Here is a 25,648-nt window from a genome sequence, read left to right as displayed (position 1 = left end):
TGAGTGGCACAGTGATTTAAAGATAGTGCATTTGCACACAGGAAACCATTGCAAAGCCTTAACATAGGAAGACATTGATGCACGTGCTGGAAGGTTGAAATTCAGGACGTCGGTGCGTTCTGAATAGTCTGCAGTCCCCTCATGAGGTACTAAGGAATGCCAACATAAAGAATGTTGCTGTAGTCCAGACAACTAGTGATCAGGGTTTGGGTGACAATTTTACGAGTGTTAATGGGGAGCGACTTGAACACCTTGCGAAGCATTCGGAGGGTACCAAAGCTAGTGGAGGAAACAGAAGTGACTTGATCCACCATTGAAAGATTTGTGTCTAACATGATATCAAGGTTCCTGGCCGAGTCAGCCAAAGCAGGCAAATTGCCCAATGCTTTGGCCCACCAAGCCTCCCACTAGATGGAAGTGAATTTTCTGAATTGAATGGCCTCGGTCTTGTTCCCATTAAGCTCAAGACAATTGTCCTTCATCGGCTGGCTACTTGGGACATTGTTAGAGTGCAATTAGCCCTATTTTATTGTTACTGTTTTTGATAATAGAGATAATGAGTTTGATATCAACGACATAGGAGACAATATTGGATTTATACAATTTGATGAAATGAGAAAGAATAGTCATGTACATATTGAAGCGAGTCTAACCCCAGGAGGATCCTTGAGAGACTCCACAGTTGGTTGTTGTTTTCAGAAGAAAAAAGAGAGAAATCTAACTTTTTTGGTTCTGTTAGATGAAAAAAAAACATTTGAGCCAGTTAAGGGCATCAAGACAGATGCCAAGATCATGCACATGTCTACGGAGAATGGCATTGGTGACATTGTCAAAAGAAGCAGTGAGGTGCAACACTTTCTGATGTATCATGCATGATCAAGAAGGGAGTGAAAATCATCCGGCACATGTGACGTCTTCTTACTGTGGGCTGCTCTAAAGTCCAACTGAAAGAGACCAAAAAGAAAGTTGGAATCAAGGTGTTATGTGATTTGATAACCTTTTCAAGTACCTTTGAAGGCTGAGGCAGCAGGGTTATGGGCTTACAGTTAACTAAGTGACAGTGGATCCGAAGAAAGGTTTTTCAGGAGTCGGAGAACATTAGCAGGTTTCCAAATCCCAGACACACTGGCAGGACTAACAGAAGCATCAAACAGAGTAGTAAAACTGGTAGAAAAGAGTGCTGGGTAGTCTGAGAAGGTGAAATGGGGGCAGAGATCTTCAAGAGAACCTGATCTAATGGAACATCTTCCTGAGCGAACTTGGTTAAAGAACACCCCTTGATAGCAATGGATGGCTTATTGAGGAATATGGAGGAGTCAATTTGGGGTTGCTTTGCAAAATTAGAGTAGATTTATTGATTTTAGCCTGGAACAGAGGGTTGGGGAAGTGAGGATGGGTTGAGAGCAAGCAATGGAAAGGGAGAAATATTTGGCAACTGAAAACATTTTTTCCTTCTCAACAAAGGCATGCCTAGAAGCACCATCCATCTACACCACCATCCCCATCTCAAGGAGTCTCAAAAAGTATAGTGTGCGCAATAACATGTGAAATTCAGCTTCAAAAGTATTCTGTGGTGAATAACAAATTAATTAAAGGCACAAGGGAAGAACAAGATCAAAATGAAGGGAACTAGAGAAGACCAGCCTGCGAGAGGGCTAATTTTATCCATAGTAGTAGAAAGGCTACAAAGATCTGTCTCAAAGAGCTATTCAGAAAGCCGTATGGATGTCATATACTAATTTTTAGGCAACTTTCCCTAACTTAGTTGCCAGAATGTTTGCTTTTGCTTACAATTCGTTTGGGGATCACTTTTGTGCGCATTTTGGGAAATTAACCTTTTGGAATAAAGGTTCGATATGATACATATGCATCCACAGGCCTCCTTTCTTTAGGTACCACGAGTGCTATCAGACAGTCCAAAAGCAACATATTGCCTCCACTCCCAACCTCATTTAACAAATATGGACAATTTGCTTATCTTTTTAAAAATATCCTTTTAGATTTCTTCAATCATTTACAGCAGATCTTGCATAAAACAAGCACTTTGTCTGCATATCTGCCCTAATTTGTGCTATAAATGTTACTAGAATAACAAGGAATAGCTGTACACGTTCTTCAGCTCACTCACACTACCCATGCATATGTCACTGAACACCAAGGCTGACTTATTAAACCACCACTGGGAATTCCTCTACTTCCCTACCCACCTTATCAATGGTTAAGGATCAAACAAACAAAGCGTGGTATATGATCTCAAGTGTTTTAAAGAAAGAAATAGATCCTTTAATAGGAAGCTATGTGATTAAGTTGGTGAACTCCTCTAGTTAGTGGGGTTTAAAATTGTCAATACTGTCCCATGTCAACTAGCTGAACCTTCAAAGCAGAACGTTCGAGTCACGGACAACCATTTATAGACCACAATAATAAAATCCATTCCCTAGTATCAGTTGTTCTCCTGAGGATTCCATTATCAAGTCAAAAATACACCCAAAAAATCTACTGTAAAAGGCAAAGGTCCACATATAATTTAATCTGCATTCTCCTTATGAGCCTCATGAACATAAGATACTACCTCTTCACTGCACTGTTCCCGTAAATCTATGCTCTACACCACTCAACTAGATACGAGGCATCTAGATACTTCGCTTTTTTATTACATAAAAATTAAAAACACAATTTATTTATTTTCTCCAACTGCAGACTGAGATCCACCTTCATTAAAACTTCCTGTTTGCGACTGGTACTACGTTCCTCACTGGAAGTTGGGTTTCCACCTCTGGAGCAATGCACTCTAAGAACTCCAAAATAAGTCTATCACAACTCCCACTCTACTCTGATCTGCCCATTCCCACCCTAAAAGTGTAGGTTCCCACCCCTTAATCCCTCCCCTTACTCCCTCACCTTACTCCCTCACCTTGGCGGATGATTTATCAGGGTACAATGCATCCTTTCTACCACAACCCCACCTGACAATTTACCTTCTCCCAGTGATTACATAAGCAATGTTTTACAAGCTATTATCATAGGTCCTTCCACCTCCTTCAGAAGACATAAAATGTGTATGCTGCAGCATCTCAATCTTAATTCAGGATTCTTTGCACAGGCTTCCACAATTCTCACCTTTTTCGTTTGGCAATTTCATTTGGCATAGTATGCAAAACATCCTTCCCTTCTGAGATTCTCTTGAACAGTAAAGACACTTTACGGAGGTAGTTTCTCAGTAGCCTTACATCAAACCCTACTTTATTGATCTATCCTTGCAACGACTCACGGAGAGAGAGTCAGTGATTTGATTATCTGCTTGAGTGAAAGTGCAAGAGGGGTCACTGGCTACTGTCCCTTCCAAAATGCTAAGTCGATGTAGTCAAAGCATGTATAAAATATAAACTTTTACCAGATTTGACACTTCTTAATATGTCTATCAATAACATGTGCATCTTTACCTTCCTTGTATTGCTTACAATTCCTTTTAAGATCAACACATTTGCATACACTGCACAGTAAGTATGGTTTTATTTAATTCTATGATTGGTTCTTAATGAAATTACTATAATTGCCAAAGCGCCTCTAAAGAGGAGGCTGTGGCACATATTCAAATAATATCACCGATGCATGGCATACTATGTAACAGTGCAAAATGTGTGTGGTCTAATCTGTTATATACAGGAAAGCATACAGGTACCTTGTGAGAAGTAGGTGAGCTACACGGAGAAGGCATACAAGGCGTGGCCAGGCGATCTAAGTGAGCCATAATCACAACTGCGGTTTGTCGAAGATCGATAGCTAGTTCATTGTCCTGTGGCAGGGTCAGATACCTTAGGAAACTCTCATTGGGTGTCAGAGGGCAAGAAAGAATCTGTGTGATATAAACAAACAACATGCAGCATTTCAATGTTATGTTATTAGCATTCATGCAGAACACTTCTACCATTGGTATGACACTGTAACGCTATGTAACTTGTGAGACACACTATCAAAAAATTTTAATTTTCAAAAAGGAGCAATAGGCCAAATAATGACTAATTGTTAAAAAGGCAACATTTCAAATGGTCAAATATAAAAATAAATGTCTTTAAACCTGCACGGTACCATGAATAATCATCAAATAATAGTAATCTATAGATTCATACAAAATAAACAGCATCAATCTAGTTTGTCTTCTCCATCAAGGCACAGAAATATGTATTGGTTTTGGCCAGGACAGTAAACCGATAAGGGATTTGAGGATCAATGAACACTCAATCACTTTGATAGCTTTGAATCTGTATTGAAAGAGGTTTGATATGATGTCCCTTGATTAGGTCTGGAATACATTTCTCTCATTTTATGCTAACAACACTGTCTGCTGTGCAAGTCTGAAGAATGTTTTAACACATCATTTAACTGCTTTTGATCAATTCAGTGTGGAATTTAACATTCCAACTAATGTTCACAAATCTAAGTTTTTGGTTGTTTATTAGAAACAGATGAGGAATAAAATCTAATTGAATGGCACTGCACTATCCCAGGTTGAAGTTCTAAAAATTGAAAGTCTGCGGCTGCGTCATTGGAGTCAAGCCACTAAATATATTAGCAGTGTATAAGGAACTGAACTTTAGAGCCGGTCCAATCTATTAGTGCTTACTAGAGTGCAAACCAGCTTCTTAAAATGACTGTTGTCATTGCCCCAACCCTCTCCATCTATACTCCTGTATGAATAAACAGGAATCTGTAGCCTTATTCACCAAGCTCAACTGAAATCATTAATTACTGCACTCAGTTTTCAACAAACTCAGGCTGCGCAGAGTATAAAAATACCAAGTGGGATTTATTAAGGAGTGACGTCCCGCATTGTGCTTAAGAACATTTACAAATTTACTTTAGCATTGGTCCTACTGAAAAATTATTCTACTCTGACACAATCTACAATACAGACAGCTTCACTGCTAAGCAGAAATATTATGATTGAGTCCAGTTTAATAACTTTGAGCTAATGATATATACCTAAGGGAGGTAGACCAGACACAGCTCACCCTTTTCCCTTCTTTTATTTGCACTGTTCATAATGCCTCGGATTTGATGCATCACACTAGGAAGCCTGGTAAAGGGATTTAAGTGAGGCACTAAAGTTGAGGACAAAATACAATTGCATGTGTGGCCAGTGGAACCTCTGCAAATGGTACAGAGGCAACTCAGCATCTTCCAGCAATTCAGGACGTATTCCAGGTATAGGCTGTATTATGCAAAGTCCACACTCCATCAGATGCACTCCTAGGAATTGGAGCGCCTTTAAGCCTCCCGCACTGAGATTTGTACTGATGGGTTTAGATAACTAGGTGTCGAGGCTACCTTGGGACATTGGATTTCTACGACCATATTTTAGAAGCAGCCTCATCCGGCTTCAGAGAGGATGGAGGCGCTTGAAGACACCCACCCATAACGGATGTTGCAGATATTTTATCTCCAATTTTTAAGTGGCACTGTTCAATTTAAGTATTCTCATCTTTAAAATATTCAGGTCTGATTAATCTACATACTACAAAACACGTCATACCATGTTACAGGCACTTACTTCAGACAGCTTGAAAAGGAGCTCTGATCCCTGCCACACATTGCTAAGCTCCACAATTAGCAATGGTAGCATTCAATAGGACAGGATATAATGAGGGCATAGTGGTACCAACACCCAGTATTAGTATGTGAGATGGTCTCCATTTAGTGCTACATAGTAAAGGGCTTACACACAAATAGGTGAACCACTGTTAGAATTAAACAAACTACCCATGGGGGATAACATTTAGATGTGCAGGAAACTGCGCTTCTGTTGCAGTCATCCCCCCCACATTCCACCCCCTTTTTAATTACTAGATGCTGATTTTAAACTCAGACAGTGCACCGAGGCCTGCTAACCACAGCTCTGTGCCAGTGCTCCTTCTCCAAAACAAGGTGTAGTCTATTCGTGCCTCAATTGGCCAAGGATGTTAGCACCCCTGTAATCCCTAGTAAATGGTACACAGGTACCTAAAGCATGACTGCTATAGAGGGTCACAAAGGGATGCAGCATATCTTATACCACCTTAAGGAACCCACACACAAATTCCACACAGACTGCCATTGCAGGCTGCAAGGCATGGTGCAAACTATTTTTTGATTTGATTTGAATTGTTATTTGTAAAGCGCTCGAATGCCGTGGCATCTTGGCGCTGTGATGTCTAGTTCAATTACTGGCTGCTGCAAGTGAGCAGGAAAACCATCTTAAGGTATGTACCAGGCACTAGTCAAAACGAGTTCCTCAGCTACATAATGGCTTCATTAAAACATATGGAGTTTGGTATCAAACCTCTCGAACTAATAAACTCACACTGATTCCAGTGATGGATTTTTTAATACATGCACCCTGAGGGTACCTTAGAGGTGCCCCCTGAAACCAACCAGCCCTCTAGTGTGCTGGCTGACTGGTCCAGTCCAGCCTGCCACCACAGACCAGTTTCTGACCACCAGGGGTGAGAGTCCACGCACTCAGGAGGTCAGGAACATTGCCTGCTCCAGAGGGAGGTGTTTTACACCTCCTCCAGGAAGGCTGTTAAATTAGCATTCTAAGGCATGGAGCTTCAAAGAGTCCACCGCCTTAGGTATGTGAGTCTGGCTTTCCTCAGAAGTGAGTGGATGCCAACCTCTGTGACCAGGGCCGATTTGGCGCCAGGGCAGGTGAGAAAATTAGCAGTCAGAGAGACGTGTCCACCCTCAGACCAGTTCCACCCCTAAGATGGGCTACCTGATGTGGATACGAAATTTAATAATGTCTGCCATCTTGGTGATGGAAAAATTAGGAACTCTGGGACAGTTATGCCCACTTCCCACATGAAATGGTCATATAGGGGGCATAGTGAGGCAGGGGTAAAGTAGACCACTTGCTACTACCCTGCACTCCACTAACGCCCCTAAATATAGTATTTAGGGGAGCCCCTGGCACCAGGAAATCAGATTCCTGCCGACCTAAGGAGGACACCGAAGAGCGAGAAGCAAGGACTGTGGAGAAGTAACTGACTTGGCACCAACCTTGCCAGCCCGTCTGTTGTTCCCACCGAATTGTGCTAAAGTTGTCTCGTCCTGCTGCTACTGTGCCTCCAAAAGTCTGGTAGGACAACCTACCTTCAAAAAAGTCACAGGATCTCCTGTGGAGTAGCAGGGCTACTTCCCTGCATCCTGCAGTTACTCTAAAAGAATTGTGAGAACTCCAGACCACAGCAAACCCGACACTGGAAACAACACTGCACCATTGCCCCCTAGCCAAAGTTTAAGTGGGCCAACTGTGCCAGCTTGGTCCCCCGAACCTCCAGAGACAAAGACCACCTTGGATTTGCCACAGTGTACTCACCAACACAGCCTGCAGCCTCTTCTTGCAGGCCCCTTCTACTGAGAGTGTCTCCGATGACTAAAACCCAACGCCTCAGAACACCTCTGCACCCAGTCACTCTGGCCCGAGGATAAGAGGATCAAATGTGTACCCACGTCCCAGAGCATTGTGAGACCTGAGCTCCCTTCTCGGTTCAGCCTGTTTGCAACCAGACCGTTGCCATTAAAGTGAATGGGATACCTGATGCTGTAACACCTCTGCACCTGGAAGCCCCTGGTCCTCCTGAAGTGAAATGCTGGTGTGGTCTTGCACCTTGCCGCATACTCACCTTAAGTTCAGGAGATTAGGCCCCCATAAGTCTCTTTGATGTGCCCGAATGCAGTACATGTTTTTCCCCCATCCGATAAAATTGGGCACCTGGCACTGGAAAGCACCTCTGCACCCGGATGCCCCAGTGCCACCTGAGGTGACCAGTTGGTGCTGACTTGGACCTTGCCCAATACTCACCTTAAGTTCAGAAGATTGGTCCTGTAAGTCGTTTTTAAGTGCTTGAACACAGAACATGTTTTACCCCCATAGGATAACATTGGCGCTCCCAAAAATTCCACTTTTGAAAACTGTAAACAATCTTAACTCGAAAAGTACTTACTTGATTCTGATGATCGTGGTATCTAAATTTATATAAAAGTATGTGTTATTTTTATAAATTGGTGTCAGATTTCATTATTGAGTGTGTGTCTCAGTGCCTTTGTGTGTATAATAAATTATTAGCACTATCCTCTGATATGCATAACTGCTCGTACACACTACCACAAAACAGAGCATCTGGGGTGTCATTTGTTCCTCTAATTCCTTTGGGGTTTGCCTGGACTATTTACACAGTGGATCTCTTTTTGGTCCACTATATAAAGAGCCAGCTTCCTACAAGAAGCATTAGATTGATGATGTTCTGGTGAGAAGTTACTCTTCCAGCCCACAGGGGCTGTAATCAGGGTGTGGAGTGTAGCCACTGCAACACTTTGGTGGAGGACAGATTGAAAGCAGGGACTACATTGAGCAGAGGGGAGACGATGGAAGAATCATCCTGAATGGAGGAATTAGAGGATAGGATCTTTTAAGGATTGTTGTGCTGGGGGAATTGTGAATGAGGATGACGATATGAAGTTAAATATGAAGTCTGAGCACTTCAATGGCAGACAAAGATTTGAGTGAAGTACGTACAAAAGTAACATGTATTTCTCTCTTCAGTTTGCCCTACTTTACACAATAACTTTAAAATAAATGAAACGCATGGAATGATTCCAGTCTCCGTAACACATGAATAGTAACATTTAAGTTTCCCATAGTTATAAGCTTATATATCATTGTGGTTTCTTCACGCTTTGGTAAAGATGGTTTTACAAAATATTCATCAACAATGCTGAAATGGTCGTTTACCTGCATTTCTTCTTCAGTGTTTTGCACATCTTTATTACAGATTATGTTTTGAAACCGTTGGAGTAATGGCAGAAGTGGAGCACTGGTTCCTTGTGCTGATCTCTCATTATCAGTCTCTTTTGTTCCATTATTCCACAGCTGAAGAAGCAGCATAACAGCGGAAAGCATTTGGCTGAAAGAAAAAGTGTGTATGATTGTTTGTAATGCAAGACATTTAGCGCCCAATCTATCAATATTAGCAATAGCGATTAGCTAATTGTGTATTTCTGAAAATGGCAATTAGAAAATCGCTATTCCTAATGCACGAATCTCCGCGTTTCATTTAGCGATTACTAGTGGGTTGCAAACCAACTTACCTCATGAATATTAATGAAGTAAGTCACAGTTTGTGACACATTAGGAATCAGCGCCATCACAGGGATGGTGGCCTGCTGAGGTCAGCAAACCACCTTCTCACCATTCTCAAAGGAAAATGGGATGTGTTTCAAAAGAAAAAAAATGCAATTCAGTAACGTGCTACCGAATCACAGTTTTGGTTTGATACATACCAAAATGCTTTTTTGGGGTAGCAAACAGTCAGATTCTGCAAATCAGCCAGACTTTGACCGGAAAAAAAACGTAATACATGTGGCTTTTGGTGTGCGGAACCAAATGGGCAGGGAGGCAGCATTTATAGTTTATCAATAGATGAAACGACTGTGGCAATGGCATCTGAAAAAAAACAGCTGACAATACGGACAATAACAAATTATGCAAAATATACATTTGTGTGAAGATTATGATTCCATGATTTCTTAGGTGCTTTGTTACCAAATAGGCTTCATGGCGCTGAGACCCAAACAATGGAAACTGAAAGAAACAGCCAATGAAACACAAAAGTAAAGAGGCTTCATGAGTCATGCTAGCGATGGTTCGCTCTTTCCCTGAACTTCAAATGAAAGGTATCTTTGGAGAGGAAAGGAGATGGGGGTTCAATGAAAAATAATGCATCACTGAGATGTTTTTCTTATTCTGAGGGTTACAGAGGAGAAACAATGATTTCAGAGCACACTGTACACGCTTCAGTGTGAGTAAGAGGATTAAACTGAGGAACCTTCTACATAAAATTATTTGTGGACCCTTTGATCCACTGCAACCAATATGATTAGGAAACAAATACAATATTGTTTTGATTGTGATATGCAGGTTTTAATAAGACCTGCTGGCCTCTGAACCTCAAAAATATTCTTGTGCAATAATCGAACAAACAGGCAAGCAGTGTTGGGACAGTACAGGATTTTCTCCTTGTGTGCTCAGTAAAAGAGCCTCTCAGAGATGCCAGTGAGACCCTAACATTCATTACTCCTCTACTGACTGCAAGCATGTAAAAAGTAACAGGGTTTCATGAGGAATATAGTGGGAATTTGAAAGCTGGTGCTGGTTCTATTATTTCCAAAGGATTACAGATATAAATGGAGGGCTGCGTGACTAGGAAGCACATTAGATGTGCTAATACTTACAATCTTTTCAACAAAATCGGTTATAAAACACATACATTTGTGGCATGTTCTCATATTAGTTTTGGGGCCTCATATAATACCACTTGTAATACCGAAAGTATTTGTTTTAATTAATTGGTAGAGACTAACTTAGTTTAGAATAATGTAGTTGTACTTTTGAAGCCTTTTTGATGTGGGGTACTGAAGATCATAAATGGGTGACCCTTTTGGGTGGGAGGATTCATAGGAGTTATGGTTTAACAAAAAAACAAAACTGTTCATCTGTAACAAAATGTATTTCCACCTACTGGGAAATAAAACAAAAATAATATTAACTACTAAGCCAATAGAAAGGATACAACACTTGCAGTTTGTTTGGTGACCTACTTTATAAAGTCCCAGCACCAGGAGAAGGGAGGTGGCTGACATACTAGAGTAGCAATCCATTAGGCACCCATTTTGAGCAAGAAGGAAGATATTACATAGTCTACGGGTTTTTTAGACCTGAAGTAGAGGGCTTTTCCTTCAATAGGTACACCAACACAATATGGTTGAGAGTGGACCTTGTCCCCACAGCCAAATTTAGACCTACGTTTAGAAGAATCGATCGGTAGGACTAGGATAGTGAGGATGTGCCCTGACGAATACCTGTAATGCAGTGATGGAAGTAAAGGAGCAGACACATGTAGATGTAACACACAGACTTCGTATATTCCACTGTAATTGGATTTGGTTTTAATAGTCTGCAATGGGGAACGGGGTCAGTCAAGAATTAAATTAAATGAAACACTGCCAAACAACCTCCATCAAATGCTTACATTTCCCATACCGTGGGAGTAAATGTGGTTGCTACAGTGATACCATTTTAGGTATTTTCTTAGATTGCTGCTTTTGTCCAAGCTGATGCAGTAGCTGCAGTTGCTGCTGTGGCCCTTCATGTGCTGGCAGATACCTTTGCTGCTGTAGTTCCTGCTGTGGTGAATGTCACTGTTGCTGCTGTTTCGCCTCATTTGGTGACAGTGGTTGTCTTTTCTGTGATACAAATTTGGTCTGTGTCATTGTAACTATACTGATGTCAGCTGTAGTTGCTACTGAAGTCCCCACTGTAGGCACAACTGTTTTGGAAGCTGATGTAATTGAAGTTCTTTATGCAACTACTGTTGCGGCTGTTGCTGCAAATACTGCGGTAGCAGTGGTCACAGTAGTTTGATTAGTGTTTTCTGATGTGTTCCCTGTAGTGCTGGAAACATTTCTTGTCCCTATCATGGTGGTAGATGTGGTTGCTGAAGTCAATAAATGCGGTTCTGAGCCATGCTTGGTGGTAGATGCACTTGATCTATATTGTTACAGTTGATGCTGCTGTGGTTTCATGTTATGGCTGCTGTTAACTCTGCAGTTTGTGCATCTTTGGTTTATGTTGAGGTTACAGCTCTTCTTACTGCAATTTCCTCTTTATGGTGTCATCTGTGTTTACTACTTTGGTCTCCATTCTGGTGAAAATAAAATGCTACTGCTGAGGTTGAAACCATTATTGCAGCTGTTGCAGCTATTGTGGCAGTGGTCACAGTTATTATGACTAGTGTTGTGGCTCTTCTCTCTGCGGCTGTGGTTCCATCTGTAGCTGAAGGTATTTTAGAATGCTATTGTTACTGATATGGTTGTTGATGTGGTAATCCCAGCAATGGTTATAGTTGTTGTCACTGCTTGGGTCACTTCCATGTCCTTGTGCTCATTACAGTTGTAATCACTACTGTGCTTTCATCTGTTGTTGCTGTTGTGGAAGCTTCTCAACCTGCTATGGTGGCAGTGCTTGCTGCTGTGGTGCCTTGTATTTTGGAAGCTATTGTTGGTGCAGTTGTGCCTGATATGATTACAACTCTGTCACAATTCCCTGCCTTGCCGGAAACAAATGTTGCTGCTTTTGCAGCACCGGTTATTGTGAGAGGTAGATTAACAGCAGTGGTTGATCCTGTTGCTCCAGCTGTGTGGGCAGCTGCAGCAGCTGTGGTCGCTGCTCTTTTGACCGCTGCTACTGCTGTTGTAGTGGAAGATGTGTTTTTCTTGTTGCGGACTCAAATTAATATCCCGGTGAAACAACTGTCTGGCAATCTCCATTGTATGATTATAGAAAGGGACTACTTTTTAAACCCCTCAACGTAAAAATACAGTGTAGAATGTAGAACTGATCAAATCAACAATAGAAGTCTCTCTATGTAGTCTACATTTTGCTAACATATACATTTTGGCAAACAGCTAAAGCTGCCTCTAACCAATCTAAAAGGGAAAACAAACACACTGTCTTTAAGGAAGAATTCTATAAAGATAGGGGCAGTTGATAATGGCAATTAGATGTCATAGTTGTTGAAGTGAAAATGAGAGGAGGTGGTTCAAACAGTACAGTATGTAATATAAGTGCACTGCTTGCCCTGGAACAAAATCCATTCAATGAAAAAAACACAGACTAAAGACAAACTAAACGAAATTGCTATGAAGGAACTGCAAGGGTTTTAATGAGGAGAAAAGGTGTATGGAAAATAGAATGCTTGATTTTCAGTGACAAAACTGATCAGTCCACCACAACGTTTGAAATTGACCACAACGTTTGAAATTGACGAAAAACTATCGGCCCATTTAGACCACCACTCAGAAAGAAGAATGTTAGCACTGAAATGATAAAAGCATTCATGGCCTGGAGCCACACAGGCTGAAGCAATGACTTTCTGACATAGACATTTCAAAAGATGTGTCTTTAAAAGGGATGTAAGTGGCAAGGCAAATGCATTGATGTATGGATGTTCAAAGCACTCAAATTGCAGTTAAACCTACAAGGCAGTCCGGACAATAAACTAAAAAGATCGGAGTTGGGCTATATTTAACTGCTAACCTTTTTCCAAGTGAACTTGGAATAAAAAAGCAAAAAACAAACTCGCTCTTCCAAGGATGATTTTCTTGTGCCTGAATAAATGTTCGTTTTCTCTCTCTCTCTCTCTCTCTCTCTCTCCTGGTAGCAAGGAAAGGAAAATAACACCATGCACATAATGGTTTAAAGTCTGGTAATGCATCGTGCCATGATGGTACAGGAGAAGATCCAAGAAAGAAGAGGGTAGAAGAAGAGAGTGGTTTTTTTTTTTTTTTTTGCAGACTGGTTGAAGGACGCTCAATAGGGGCATAGGGATCACATCACATTTTCATCATATTGCACTGTTTTGAGATCACTTTTTCTGTGTTTTGAGGTTCCTATTCAGGAAAATAACACTTAGGCTGTTTTAGGGATGCTCTGTACTACAAAAATGTTTATCATATGTTGCATTCATGTTCTTGTCAATTTAATTTACCTAGTTTAAAAAATAAAACAGAGGCAGGATGGTTAGGAGGCCCAGAGCACTCAATCTCCTGAGGAGATGTCTGTCCACTGCATCAGATGGAACTGCAGAAGTATTTAGTCTCTGGTCAGTTCCTGCATTTTGTCTCGACTTTATTGACTTCAAAAGAAGGGGTCAATACAGAGAGGTCTAGAGTGTAAACAATCAGAAGGGGAGTGGGCTGGTTTCCAGGCATTGCACGTTTAGAGAAACAGAGGCTACATGTGTCTATGGTGTTAAGTGTTTTCGGCTTCACTAGGTATTAGTTAACTAATGGTGAGGATTTCCATAGAGTGTGAATGGTAGCTTGGTTCATTTTGGTAGAGGATGAAAGCGTGAGGTAAATAGATGAAAGAAAGGCCAAAGTGGGCCGGAATGATCCTAGCAGAGGGCTTAATATTTAGTCAATTTTATACAGCACTTTGAGTCACCTCTTGGTTACCTCCGAGTGCTAGAAGAACTAACAACATGCAGTGACATGAAGATACCAACGACATGGGCTGTATGAGCCAGATCAAAAACATGTTCTTCAATTGCTACCGCTGAAAGGGGAAAAAAAAAATCAGAAGAAAGCAAAGGTTTGACCAGTACAGTCTTTAGAAATATTTATGAACCGGAAGAAGACCACAGGGAGGAGTTGAGAAGATTCCAGTCTAGGAACCTGCATTCACAAGCATTTGCCTCCGTATTTTGATCACTTGAATAATTATTGCTGGATTAAGTGGGCAGACAACGATCTGAGAGTTCTGGCTGAAGTGTAGTTGGGTTAAATATCTCTTTATATTCTGGGCCTTAGTGGCAGTAGGCCATATGGGTGTTGCCTAAGAACTTAAATAAGATCCTGGTTCCACTAAGTGCCTGCAGAAAGCCTTCAGAGCAGGCTTTATGGGGTATGTTTTGAGATTTAGGCACAGTCTGGCTGTCTAATTTCTTAACATTTGTAGCTTGCCTATGTGCTTCTTGGGTAGGCCTGTGTGCAAATGTGGCAATAAGGCACATTATGACAAATGACTCGTCATCTCCATATACTGTGATAAGTGGAAGAATTTTGCAAAGGATGGAAAGCAAGCCATTCATACATTTGACTATTGCATTGACGGAAGAGTTACTTACCTTCGGTAACAATATATCTGGTAGAGACACAGTCTAGCCGCAGATTCCTTAACTTAGAATATTCCCCAGGCATCAGACTGGATCCGGAAAATCCTTTTCTTCCTAGCAATACCTCTGCACGTCGGGAGGTGGCGTCGCCCGGCTCCGTCCTGACGTCGTCCACGGAAGTGACGTCTGTGGAGCCATATAAGCCCCTCCCGGCATGCTGACGTCAGTTTTCTACAGGAAACTTTTCCGCACACCAACGCGGAGCCGTGCAAAAAACTGCAATAGCATAGGAACAGTGTGTGTTAAAAAAGAACAAAATCATTGAAAAAGCACCCAGTACCCGAAGGGAGCTTATAGAGTACTTGCTGCGAGCAAGGGCCCAACAAATTGCCAAGCCGTGCCCCACCTCGAGGGGGCAACGACTGCGGTACAAAGGGTATGACAAGCGAGGCACAGCTTGTCATCACAGGAGGGAAATTAAAAGAACCACAATATTGAAGCAACATGTTGCAAGACAAGTCACTAGAAGTGAACGACCACCAGAAAGTTCACCACACACACACACTCCAGAGAGTGAAAAACTGTAGCACCAAGAGAACCCAATCCAACAGACTGCCAGAGAAAGGAGGCGGCGTAGGTGTGGGCGGTGGGAGGGAATTAAAAACTCAATAACTCCACGCATGAGTAGCACAGGAGGAAAAACATGAGAAGGTAGTAAAAAGTATAGACCTGAACCACCTTAACGTGGACGGAATGGAGAGCCAAAGGGCTCGAAAGCTGCCAGAGGGAGGGGAGAGAGCATGCCACCAACCAAACACTAGGACGGAGGGGAGTCCAAAGGGCCCCACGTAGAACAACACACCTTACCCCAGAGTGAAGTGCAAGAGCACACCTCTGGTAGACCAAAGCCACCAGAAAGAGGGAGGCTAGGTGGAAAGACACCATATGAAAAGGTCTTTGCAGAGTGGGGAGGATGGGCGGGCGTTAAGGAATCTGCGGCTAGACTGTGTCTCTACCAGATATATCATTACCGAAGGTAAGTAACTCTTCCATCTGATGGTGACATCTAGCCGCAGATTCCGTAACTTAGAATAGATACCAAAGCCATACCCCATAGGAGGAGGGTCTGCGAAACAACCACCAAGTTCCAGGAGAACAAATTAGTCAAGAGGCTGACGAAATAACGGTGAAAACCGTAATGCCAGGACAACAGGCATCAGACCCATGACCCACCTAAAGGAGCATGAACAAGGGATAGTAAAGACACCAAATCCGACGAGGGGCGGTGTGAGACCTCTCTCATCCAGACATAGACGAAAGGAAAACAGAACTAGAAAGTTCTGTGCCAACGTAAGAAACAATTGCAGCGAGACCGTCAAAGAAGGATCCAGGCAACGGTCCCTATAACCCAAGAGGAACGAAGTACCAAGGATCAAAACAACATGACAACGGTAGAGCATACCGCCTGAACACACACCACAGTGGAAGCCACAAGAAACAGGGGACAGTCAGAAGGCTGTCCGCCACAGAACCGGAGCCGCAGCATGAGGCCCGTGGGTGGAAGAAAAAACACCTTAATGTGCACTGCCTAGGACATGTGACAACAGTGGCAGGGCAGAGCCCAGTGCCAACAGAGACAGAGGAGCCACCTTTTGAGCAAAAGCGCAGGAGGTAGCCATGCAGCCAAACGAGTTAAAAGGCAACACTGTGAGTGGATAACCTGCAAAGCTATCAACACACAGAGGACACCATCCCGAAGGAAAGAGTAAGCAAGAATGTCTTACACTAAGGCAAAAAAGACTTTGTATGCGAGCACCCCAGTGGCGTGTAGAATCCACGATATACACACAAGAGACAGGAATGTTGACTGAATTGGGGGAGCACTTTCTAAACATGGTTAGCTTATTGTATTAGCGCCCCACTGTTCGAGTCCGCACCGGTGGGTTGATCTCAGACCCAATCAGGGTGAGACGTGGGACGCGTTAGTGCTGTCCCTTGTCCCCGCTGCTGTTTTCTCTTCCAATGGAACCCCTGGCGATGATGCTCCGGGGAGATGGGGAAGAGTGGGGCATACAGTTAAGGGACGTACTGCACCCGGTTTCCTTGTACGCTGACAACTTATTATTGTATGTTCGGGATGTCACTGCGATTCCGGCGTCCATTGCAGTTATACTCAGACCCTTTGAGACACATTCCGGACTCCGGGTTAACTGGGCCAAATCGGGGATTTATCCCTTCAGCACTACTACAGCAGAGGAAGCTGTGGTCATCACTAGCTCACTTCATACATGGTACCCCACCACCTTTAGATATCTCGGGATTTTTATATATCTGATGCCGGATGATCTATTAGAAGGTAATTTGATGAGAGCAATCTCGGCAATCCGAGCCCAAATGCGATTCTGGAAGACACTTCCTCTAAACCTTCTGGGCCATATCGCTTTGTTGAAAATGATTGTGTTACCTTGTGAGAAAGTGCCATCTTTCTTGCATGGTATGCCCCCACTTTTTGCTAAATTGCTGAATGTACTTCGATTGAGTGTACCCTGGGCTCCTGCCAATCAGGTGCCCAGGGCCTATGTTCCTTCCTTAAACCACACAAACTCCAAATTGGCAAACCCTAGCCACATGTCAGCCCCTAGTAAATGGTACCCTAGGTACCCAGGGCCTTGTGGCCAGGGAAGGCCACTAAGGGCTGCAGCACTCATTGTGCCACCCTCAGAGGCCCTGTACCCTTACACACACACTGCCCTTGCAGGCTGAGTGTCTGGGTGCAGGACAAAACAAAGAGTCGACATGGCACACATCACTGTGTACCATGCCCATCACCTACACTGCCAAGGCATATGTCAGCCACCCCTCTAGCTGGGTGCATTACGCCTATGGTGTGGGCACAGGAGCAGGAGCCCGGTGCCCCTACAGTACCCGGGTCCATTCCTGGGCACTGTAAGTGCAGTGCTGTCATTTAAGAGTACATGGTGCTGAGAGCTTGTCAAACACGAGCTCCACAGCACCATATTGGCAACATTGAAGCCTGGGAAGTTTGGTATCAAACTTCTCAGCACATTGAACCCACACTGATGCCAGTGTAGGATTTAATGTACTAAGCACCCCAGAGAGCATCTTAGAGATGCCCCCTTACAGCTAACTTACAATCCACGTCTGCTCTGAGGCTGCCCAGGCTGCCACACAGCAGACACGTTTCTGGACCCCTGGGTGGGAGAGCCCCTGCAACAATGCACATCCTGGGTGAGGTGAGAAATCTCCTCCCCCAGGATGAGCAAAGGGAAGCTTCAAAGGCAGGCCGCCATTTGGAGTTTCCCCAGGCCTCTGCAACCCCCCACTCTGGCGGGAAGCTTGGCCGGAAACCCCATACAAGGACAGGGGATGTGCCAGCCTGCCCACACCACCCCTCAGGTGGGGGAGGCGAGGTGAAGCACATCTCCGGGCTCTCGCCATCTTGAAGATGGGAGGCCCTACCCTATTAGGATTAGGCTACTGCCCCCCTCCCACAGGAGAGAGGCAGGATAGGGGGTGTACCCACCCCAGGACAAGGACCCATTGGTCCCTGGCCTTCACCTACCTGTAACGCCCCTAAATCTAGTATTTAGGGGCCCCCTGAACCTTCCTTCCTTAGATTCCAGATAGAAAATTACAAGAAGAGCAAGAAGAACAAAGACCTGCCCTGCAGCTGCTAAAAAGAGAAGAAGACACCAACTGCTTAGGCCCCAGCCCTACCGGCCTGTCGACTCTCGAACCTGCACCAGCGCGGCATCTCTCGTGGCCAGCAACCTCACCAACCCCGGAGGACCTGGCTACCTTTTGGCTCTAAGCCCCTGGGACTCCCATGAGTAGAGGCTCTACTCAAGCAACCTATTTTTAACCCCTGGCAGCAGCCCGGAACCGCGGACCCAACACTCTGCACCAGCCAAGCCTGGCCAGTGCCGGAGTGGACAAAGACCCTGAGGACGACCCCACGGCGACTGTGACCCCGAGTCCGGCACCCAAGGACCCCCCTCGACATCCCGGAGGAAGCCTGCAGCCTCAGAACCAAGTGCCACCCCAACCGCGATCAACCAGAGGGTAAGATTCCCGACGTCAAAAGGCACCCCTGCACCCGGCGCCCTGCGGCCCCCTGTGCCCAATCCCGGGGTACCCACCTAACCTACAACTACCCAACTTACCTCTCGAAGTGGTGGTGGCACCTGAAACATCCTCGTCCCCGAGCCTGCAGCCTTTTTCCAAACCGGAACATTCCCATTGATTTCCATTGAGCGCCAGAGGGCTCAAAAGCACCCTGCACCCAGCCGCCCGAGTGGCCCTGGCAGTGCCCTCTCTACACTAACCTACTTCCCCACTTGCCCTGAGTAAGTGACCAGGAGCCCAGCTCCCACAGCCGCGTGGCTTGCCAGACAGCAGCCACCAACCAAGGCCCCCCTATCCCTCATAGGATAACATTGGGCCTAACTCTTTCTGCACCCGGCCGTCCTGAAACCGCTGAGGGTGAACCAACTGTACCTACCTAACACTGGGGGACCCCTGAGTCCATGCCCGGAATTTCAACTCTGCCAGTCGAGTACTTACCCTTAAACCGCTAACTTCATTTTCCTCATAGGGTAACATTGACTGGCTTTTTCTTCAAAAATCTTCTAAGTGTGAACTTTTCAAAACTGCAAAAATTCACCAAAAATCAGCCAAGTGACAAAAACGAATTTACTCACCTTCTCCTAGGTGAGCTCCCAGTGCTGGATCTTGGTGCCCAGCCCTGACCCTGAAAAGTGTTCACAACTATACTTACCTCTAACTCATTTTTCTCCCATAGGAAATCATGGTCTGCTTTTCTGTGAAATTTCTTCTAAGTGTCTATTTTTGCAAAATTGAAATATTCTTTTAAAATCGTACCATTTCTGCAAATGAAATTACTTACCTGCTTTTGATAAGGACCCCAGTCCTGGGTCTAGGTACCCAGTCCTGGATTACTAAAGTAACGATAAAGTACTCTACCTGCAATTTGAATTTCTTGCCATAGAGATCCATTGAATGTTTTCTTTGAAATATTTTCCAAGTGCTAACTTTTGAAATAGCTAAATATTATTTAAAAATCATTACAGTTATTAAGTCGACTTTCATCACTTGATTCTGAATACTGACCCAAGGCTGGTTCTAGGAGCCAGACCTGGAATTCCAAAAGTAATCTGAAAAGTAATTTATTACAAATAACCTGAATTTACCATTGAGCTCAATGCATTGTTATGTTTAGGAAATAGGATTGTTTATTGCAACCAACTGTGACTGTTTACACAAATTTATTGCTTAAGACAAAAGTATTTATATTCAACCTCTCATTCTGAGAAAGTATATTTTTACCCCCTTTGTGGTTCTAAAAATAAAACAAGCATATATTTTATATATATAAACCATTGGCCTAGAGTTCAGTTATTGAGTGTGTGAAACCATTTGCTGACTGAGTGTGTACAATAAATGCTTTACACTGTCCTCTGGTACTGCCTTACTGCTCGACCAAGCTACCACTTTTGAGAGTAAGGTCATACCTAACTTTGACCTCTATCAGCCTCTGGGGGACTGTGGACTCTGTACACCCTGTACCTATTAGGGAACAGTATATACAGAGCCACTTTCTCACATACCTAAGCTGCTGTATTATTTTTCAAACCTCCCACTCGTATTATTTTTCAAACCTCCCACTCTATATTCCGCCCAAACTCTTTCGAGAGCTAGAGAGATTATTCCGGGACTTAAAATGGAACAACGGGAGGCCGCGTGTAGCTCTGTGGAAACTATACGCTCCCACTGATCAGGGCGGGTTGGCTGTCCCCAATATGGAACTGTATTATTTAGCTGCCCAACTCCAATGGGCTACGAAGTGGCTTGATGGTCGATGCCTGGAGGACAGGGCGACCGTGAAACGGCCCTGGACCCACTCTCAAATCGGTCATCTGTTTCACCCAGTCACGAAACTTCCAAAACCACAACAACTGCATCTAGGTCTGGCGCTTCAATGTTATAAGAGGAGCTTATATCTCACCCATGCCAGTCTTTCATATGCCCCGATCCTGCCGCTGCTAGGTACACCACGAGGTAAACAGGATACATCAGACGAAGCCTTAGCGTCCTGGCACGCTGCGGGACTGGCCATGTAGGGCGACCTGTATAGCGACGGAGCACTACTGCCCTTCGCGACACTCAGAGGAGCTGAGTTGCCGGCAGGCCAGTTCCTCTTACACACCTTTATTCTAAGGGCCCTGTCGGCCGCCTGGGGGGACTTAAAAGTCGAACCACCAACACGCCTGCTACTTCAATACCTGCATGTGATGGGGCGGGCTCCCATGTGGTGCATTGTTAAGTGGAAGCGCTTCTCACACACACTCTTAAGCTGATGCTAAAGCTTCGAGTTAGTTGGGAAACGGACAGAGGCCAACCCTGGACTGATAAGGAATGAGACGCTGTGCTGGCAGGCTCCAGATACGTACCGAGGAACTCCAGATTCAAACGTATACAGACGTTTACCATACAGAAGGCGTATCTCTCACCTGATAAGATAAATAGATATTTCCATATTACCACCTCAACGTGCCCGCGCTGCCAGCAACTAAATGCGGATCTGCTTCACATGCTCAGGTCTTGCGCATCCCTGCAACATTATTGGCAGGAGGTAGTCACAACACTAGCCTCATGCACAGACACGCTCTTACCACTGTCATGGGAGATTTGCCTTCTAGGACTCTATGCCAGATCGAAACACAATAAGGTCACCTCGAGATTTCGGGATCTGGGTTTAATCACTGCGAAAAGACTAATAACTAAAAAATGGAAACATGCGGATCCACCAGAGGTGGTTTGCTGGAAACGCTCACTGGTAATATGGGCACAGGCGGAGAGTACGGCGCTGCACAGGGATGAGACGGCAGGGCTTCGCAAATATCCTATAGCGCAGGGTTGGGACACAATGTTAACTGTCCTTCAAGGGGGTGCAGCAGTGGACGATAAGGGTGTGTAGCCCGCTGACCTGAAACAGACACGACAATATCTAGGCGCGTGCTTGCACGACATTGTCGCACTCCGACACAGACAATTACACATCCAAAAGATCCCCGGTACGTTGCTAGCGATCACCAGAACCCTACAAACTTCCGGAAATTAAGGTACCCGCTGTTGTTCATATAGCTATATGTAGGTACACGCTCTCATCCAACCCTTGTCTAGGCGAGCCACAAGGTAATGGTATGTAGATAATGGATTACCATGCTCAGATATGTAACAGCGACCCGATTTATATCTCTTGGATGGCAGTTTGCAGTATTGTAAGTTTTAGTTTTGATTATATGTTTCAAAAACAGGTCTTACTGGTATTCACAAGTGACATCCTATCACACGTTGCCAAAATATGTTATTCTATATCCAATGTTGTTCATTTCCGAACGGCAGGCTACTTTTATGTGTTAGGATTGCATATATACCTGGTATTGCGAAGCTGGCCCGGATGGGATTTGTCCTGATCATGATGTATATGACATTGTTTAAGATTCATAGACCATGATGTAGCAACACATGCGAGCAATGGCACACTGGGACCTCTCCACATGTATCCCACGCAATGTAAATACCTATCAGCAGGTACACTGTGTTAGTATCACTTTCATACTGTTGTCACATATCCTCTTAGTCGCATGTGTTTTATATTTTTTGTGGTGGACACATGCAAATGCTGTATAATAATGTGATGCCAGATATGATAAAAGCAGAAAATGCCAATAAAGATATTTAAACAAAAAAAAAAGAGGAATGTCGACACACGTACGTGGATTAACTAAATCCTAAATAGGTGAGTAATAAAAGCGGGACCACGGCACCGGTATGCTGCATAACAGTTAAGAATGCAGAAAAAATAACAGCGCCCGCGCCCCCCCTCCCCCCCCAGTGGCACATGTCCACCAATAGACAGGCAAGACGTGCACAGCAAGGTTGCAGGAACATGCCAGGGTGACAAAACCCCTACGGAGGCGGGGATGTATTACAGACCAACCGTAGATAACCAATGGTAACCCTTGGAGAGAAACCAAGCCTATGGAACTCACCAGAGGAGACATCTTACAACAGTAGGAAGAGGCAGCTTGCGCCAAGGTACCTGGGCAAAGGAGAGTAGCAATATGATCGCCAACAAATATCCCACATAGGGCAAGGCACAACCCTACAAAAGAAGGGTCCCTCTTGAGACAAGCTCGTAGGCAGAGGCTCAAATGAAAGGTAAACACAGCTTAACCAGCTGTACCAGAATAAGTAAACACGGCTGAGCAGCCACACGACCCAGAACATCTGCGGACCACAACGGGTAACAGAAAAGAGACACCTATACAGGAGGCGCCTGACCGTCGAATCAGCATGGGCATCAAAAAGAGTGACCTCATTAAACGGTTTATCTGTAAGCCGCTCCTGAGCATGCTCTGGGAAAACGCAACCACGCGTGGCGGCGTATGGCAACCGACGTGGCCATAGTACGACCACAGTGTCCGTGGCATCCATGGCAGACCGAATTGAAAAGTGTGCCATATCATGGCCATCACTGATTAGGCGGGCCAGATCGGCACGAGTGATCCCCGGCAAGGAGGGGAAGAGCCGGTCAACAGCGTGCCAAAGGGCAAATGTAGCCTGAGCAAATACACACAATGTGTTGAGTCCCAAGCAGGCGGATGCAAACACATCGCGGTCACACGACTCCAGAAACCGAGACTCCTGAGTGGGAGGATGCAACGGAACAGGAGTAACAGAGAGAGCTACCTGAAGCACAAGTCCTCCAGCTCCAGGATGGAGGGTCAAACAGGTGGGGTTAGTGGGAGCCAGCCGATGTGCCACTGCACGATCCACGGGGTCCCCCGAGGAGGGCCGTGCCCACGTTCCGAGAAGGATGTCAAACAATGACTCTGCAAAAGGTACGGGTCCATGTTCCCCGCGCCCTGGTGGAGAATATCCAGCAAAGGCTCCGAAGGACTAGAGACTGAGGGCGGCTCCAGCCTTAAAATGTCTGCAGCCCCGCAAACAGCCCTGACGAACATCCCACCAGCCTCCATGGCCCCACGAGGCGGTGAAAGCAAGTCATCAGTAGGTGATGGACGCAAGCTAAACCGGCCACTTAATAGAGGCACAGTAGCAGGATGAGTAGGCCAATACTCCACTGGCGCCTGCTCTGGAGAGCAGTGAAAAGACTCAGAGGGTGGTGAACCCACCGGGACCACATCTCCGCCACTAAAGTTGGAGACGGTACCGGCGTCGAGGCGGCATCGGACACCTCTGAAGAGGCCCCAACTAGTGGAGTGGAGCAAGCGTCGGCGACCTCCGAAAAAGGCCTCGAACGCCCTAGCCGGCCTCGACTCCTCGAGTCGAGCCGGCGTCGACGACCTCCGAAAAGGCCTCGACTCCTCGAGTCGAGCCGGCGACCTCTGAAGGCCTCGAGTCGAGCCGGCGACCTCTGAAGGCCTCGAGTCGAGCCGGCGACCTCTGAAGGCCTCGATTCCTCGAGTCGAGCCGGCGACCTCTGAAGGCCACGATTCCTCGAGTCGAGCCGGCGACCTCTGAAGGCCTCGATTCCTCGAGTCAAGCCGGTGTCGGCGACCTCCGAAAAGGTCCCGACCGCTCGGAGTCGGACCGGCGTAGACTCAACATTCCCCGAGGTGGAAACCTGCGGGAGAGAGTACGCCGAAGCGGTGTCGTGCACCGCACCTCAGCCACCTCCAGCGATGCTGCAGGGAGCCTCGGAAGGCTGTGCGACAGCGCTATGGAAGGGCTAGACGTCGTGGGATGCCCCTCCGGGCCGTGTCCCGACATTGTGGAGACTCTGGTGTTAGAGTCAGGGCACTCGGTTGGAGCAGAGGGTAAACCCGCCGGCGGTGTCCCAACCTGAGTCCCTACCCCCCTTATGGGGCCCGGAGGCGCGCCAGGGAGGGGGCGGGGGGGCAATGCTTACCTGAGGTAGGCGAATGATGGCGACGGTGCCGGAACCGGCCCCGCCACGTGGACGACTCCGCTGGAGAAGGAGACCTGCATAGCGAGGGGTCCGTTCGGGACATCAGGGCAGACAGCAGCTTCATGCGGCATTCCCGCAGTGATTGCGGCCGCAGCTGACGGCAAACATCGCACTCCACGGAGTCATGGTGCTCTCCCAAGCACCATGTACAGATTCATGAGGGTCCGTCTTCGGCCTCTGTCGAGCAGGACCGGCACGGTTTGAAGCCCACAAAGGGCATCAACACACTGTTCCTGGATGCGAAAGGGCATTGAAAAGGCCTGCAATAAACAATAACAGGCCTGAGATATTACTTTCCCGGATCCGCGTTAGGAAGCAGAAAAGAAGAAAACTGACATCAGCACGCCGGGAGGGGCTTATATGGCTCCACTGACTTCACTTCCGTGGACGACGTCAGGACGGAACCGGGCGACGCCACATCCCGGCGTGCAGAGGTATTGCTGTGAGAAAAAGGATTTTCCGGATCCAGTCTGACGCCTGGGGAATATTCCAAGTTAAGGAATATGCGGCTAGATGTCTATCAGATATCGGTATGAAGGAGGCTCTCAAGTCAGAAAGTATCTCCAGGTTCCTGGCTTCTTATATTATAATATCGCATGGTAGGGGCATATGTTTGACATAAAGGTCAAGCTAGGTTTTAATACAATAGATAGAATTGAAAAAAAAAACTCTGCCTCAGGCACTTTGATAAACAAATGACCACAGCTTTTGGAGGACAAGTACATATTATGTGGAAGCATGCACCTTCTATCCAATCAAAACATGCACTCCTTTCGACCAACTTGCCAGTGGAGCCAAAGTCCCTCTCGCAGTAGTGCTGAAAGCTCTTTTTTAGGTTAATCAGAGAGAGCGCTGTAAAGCCAGACCTAAGAATGATGGATTGTTCCCAAGCGGG

General features: G+C 45.4%; 1 protein-coding gene across 1 annotated transcript in view; it reads right to left on the bottom strand.

Annotated features, from left to right (window-relative positions):
• LOC146805589 (E3 ubiquitin-protein ligase HERC2-like) overlaps nt 1–25,648 on the bottom strand; it is a 1,563,844-nt gene that overhangs the window by 1,415,406 nt on the left and 122,790 nt on the right. The window contains 2 exon segments of the mRNA XM_085622871.1: nt 3,683–3,856; nt 8,774–8,945. Of these exon segments, the coding sequence (XP_085478997.1) occupies nt 3,683–3,856; nt 8,774–8,945 (346 nt within the window).

Source organism: Triturus cristatus, chromosome 8 (genome assembly GCF_964204655.1).
Source record: "Triturus cristatus chromosome 8, aTriCri1.1, whole genome shotgun sequence".
Taxonomy (NCBI): domain Eukaryota; kingdom Metazoa; phylum Chordata; class Amphibia; order Caudata; family Salamandridae; genus Triturus; species Triturus cristatus.
Note: the sequence above shows the minus strand (reverse complement) of the source record. Positions and strands in the feature narration are given on the sequence as shown.